Source organism: Phanerochaete carnosa, assembly GCF_000300595.1.
Source record: "Phanerochaete carnosa HHB-10118-sp unplaced genomic scaffold PHACAscaffold_692, whole genome shotgun sequence".
NCBI classification, from domain to species: domain Eukaryota; kingdom Fungi; phylum Basidiomycota; class Agaricomycetes; order Polyporales; family Phanerochaetaceae; genus Phanerochaete; species Phanerochaete carnosa.
Genome location: NW_006768319.1, coordinates 1 through 2673, shown reverse-complemented (window position 1 = coordinate 2673; position 2673 = coordinate 1). Strand labels below are relative to the sequence as shown.

Genomic DNA, 2673 nt, shown 5'->3' with positions numbered 1-2673 from the left:
AAGAGGGTGAGCACAGAGCGTCTCTTCCATCCTTTTGCTGAACGTGGTCAGGACCTGGGACACCTCCCCGGTCTCCGATCCTTGGTTACTCCCATCTCGCCATTCGGTGCAGCTATACCCACCTGCTGGCTCAACCCGGGGCTGAATTGGCAATGGCACTGGCGCCAACAAGGTATCCAGGATTCCAACACACTCACACTCAGCCAAAGATGACTAACCTCGATACCTAGTCTACTCTCGTGCCGGCACGGAAACCATATCAGCGCTACCATACTTATTTGGCCAACCTACAGTTTACACCTCGTCGTTGGAGGTAGCACGACAGGTCGTCTCGATCAAGGGCCAGTTCTTCAAAGAATATAGTACAGTGTTGATTACTTTGTGGGTGCCCTTCATGTTGCTTTATTAAGAGCCATAAGTTAATGGCACCGTGCAGAGTATGGGGTCCCAACGTGTTCGCAGCCAATGGAGATGATTGGAAAAGGCACATACGAATCATCGCACCTGCGTTCTGCCCGGCAACGTACGTAGCCACTGCCTAATATCTGCGTGCATTCACGTTGCAAATTGGCTGTCTCAGTTACGCCACCGTGTGGGAAGAGACTTCCCGGGTGTTCGATGAAATGGAGACCGAAGAGGGATGGTTAGAAAGGTCGACTGTAGGTATTCCTGCCATTAACAGCTACACATACAAGGTGCGCTCTACGTTTCTCCACCATTAAACTTCTCTCTGACTTAATCTTGGGTGTTAGTTTGCTCTCATCCTCATATCGGCCTGCGGCTTTGGTAATCCGCTAAGCTGGACAGCCCGCGAGTCCTCCCCGGGTAGGATGTCCTTTGCCACGGCCTTGGAAATTATTTCGAAGCACCACATTGCACGAATCCTTTTGCCTCAATGGGCATACAGTCTCCCCATCAAGTGGTGTGTGTCCCAGTGATTCTACCGCGTCGTGTTGGCTGACGTTTTTGATGACCTTTCAGGGTACAGGATCTCAGTACGGCGGTCGACGCAATGAATCAGTTCATGCGGGAAATGATCAATGAGCGTCGCAGAGATTTGACTTCTGGCCACGTCAACCACAAAGACATTCTTACGCTCATGATAAAGTCCAATGAAGGAGAGGACAAGTTCATGATGGACGACTCTGAGCTAGTGAGAGATATTCTCATGTTTGCTTAGGTCTGATTTACGCTTTCTCTCAGATCGGAAACACATTCATTCTACTCCTTGCGGGTCATGGTACGTCATATGTGAACTCTTGTATGAGGAGGCTATTGACACATCGCAGACACCACGTCCAAAACCCTTAACGCAGCTACTGGGTTCCTCGGTCTCTATGAAAATTTCCAAGAGGAGGTTTATCGCGAAATCATGGAAGTGATGCCTACTGACGCTGACGTTGTTAGTATTGCCAAATCATTGCTTAGCTATCCGGAGTCTCACGTTTCTATACAGACTTTTGAGAACTCGGCACGTTTGACCAAGGTTCGCTCATGCTTTTTGGAGGCATCTCGCTTGTTCTGTAAGGATACTCCTCTCCTATATAACCTCAACAATACGCCCGCTGACTCTTATATCAGCTGCAGTACAGATGATGATACGCGATACTACTGAGGATGTGGTGTTATCCAACGTTGGACCCAACAACGACGGACTTCTACCTCTCAAGCGTGATACGTGTGTTGTGGTAGACTTGGTTGGCCTGCGTACGTCACCCATCAGCCCGAAAGTGGAACGCATGTCCTAATGCCTTACTTCCATCTGCAGACTACAACCCTCGCTTGTTCCCAGACCCTGAGGCGTTCAAACCGGAGCAGTGGTACGACGCTCATGATAACGACCTCACAACGTTCTCATTTGGCTCTCGTTCATGTATGCGCTAGTTCTTCGTCTTGGCTAGTTCTGACACATCATATTCTGCAGGTATTGGCCGTAGGTTTGCAATCGCGGAAGGCGTGTGCTTCCTATCCAAACTACTCAGGCACTGGAAGGTGAGGATTATCACGAAAAAAGGTGAGACTAGGGAAGAGTGGAGACGACGAGTGATGCGCGGCTATATGGACATGAACTTGGGAGTACGCGACGTGCCCATTCGTCTGGTGAGAAGAGAATGACAGATCGCTATGCAGTACCTACTGTGCCTATTTCTGCCCCAGTTCATGCTCAATTATTCATCATACCACAGTGTTCTGGACGGGAAGAGCTTGTAGAACTACACTATACCGCGCCGATCTAAGTTCAGCCGACTTAGATTTGGCGGGCTTAGTACTGAGTTGCTGCGTACTTGAAGGGCAAGCTGGATCACTAAGCGAGAAGTTCTTTCTACATTTGTTTGTGACTCGAGCGAACGGCAGTCAGCGTTGTGCGAGCCCGAGTGAAATTGGATCGTGAGTTGGACTTAGGGGTTTGTGTACAAGGGTCTGGATCCGGACTTTGCCACTGTGAGCTTTTATATTCACCTTAGCAATGTGAGAGCATTTGCCACGAGACAAGTACATACGGCTTAAAAATACAGAATACTTCACAATCACAATATCCCTACCAGCGCCGAGACCATTGTCACTGTTGCGGCTGCCCCACCTGGACGAGCACTGTTGGTGGAACCGCTTCCCTTCGCGATTTTGGTCTCTCAATGTCTGACCAGCTTGAGTTGTACGTTTTGTCTGGCGCGT

At 49.4% G+C, this 2673-nt stretch overlaps 1 protein-coding gene across 1 annotated transcript; it reads left to right on the top strand.

Moving 5' to 3' along the window:
- Positions 1 to 54: 54 nt before the first annotated feature.
- On the top strand, positions 55 to 2115 carry PHACADRAFT_109089 (uncharacterized protein; the record flags this gene model as incomplete). Its single annotated transcript, XM_007403039.1, has 12 exons — positions 55 to 172; positions 231 to 367; positions 411 to 523; positions 581 to 695; positions 753 to 922; positions 982 to 1153; positions 1204 to 1240; positions 1290 to 1402; positions 1457 to 1523; positions 1582 to 1707; positions 1769 to 1873; positions 1925 to 2115. Coding segments are annotated over 12 exons (1464 nt in total), but the record flags the coding sequence as incomplete, so codon positions are not given.
- Between the last annotated feature and the right edge of the window lie 558 nt (positions 2116 to 2673).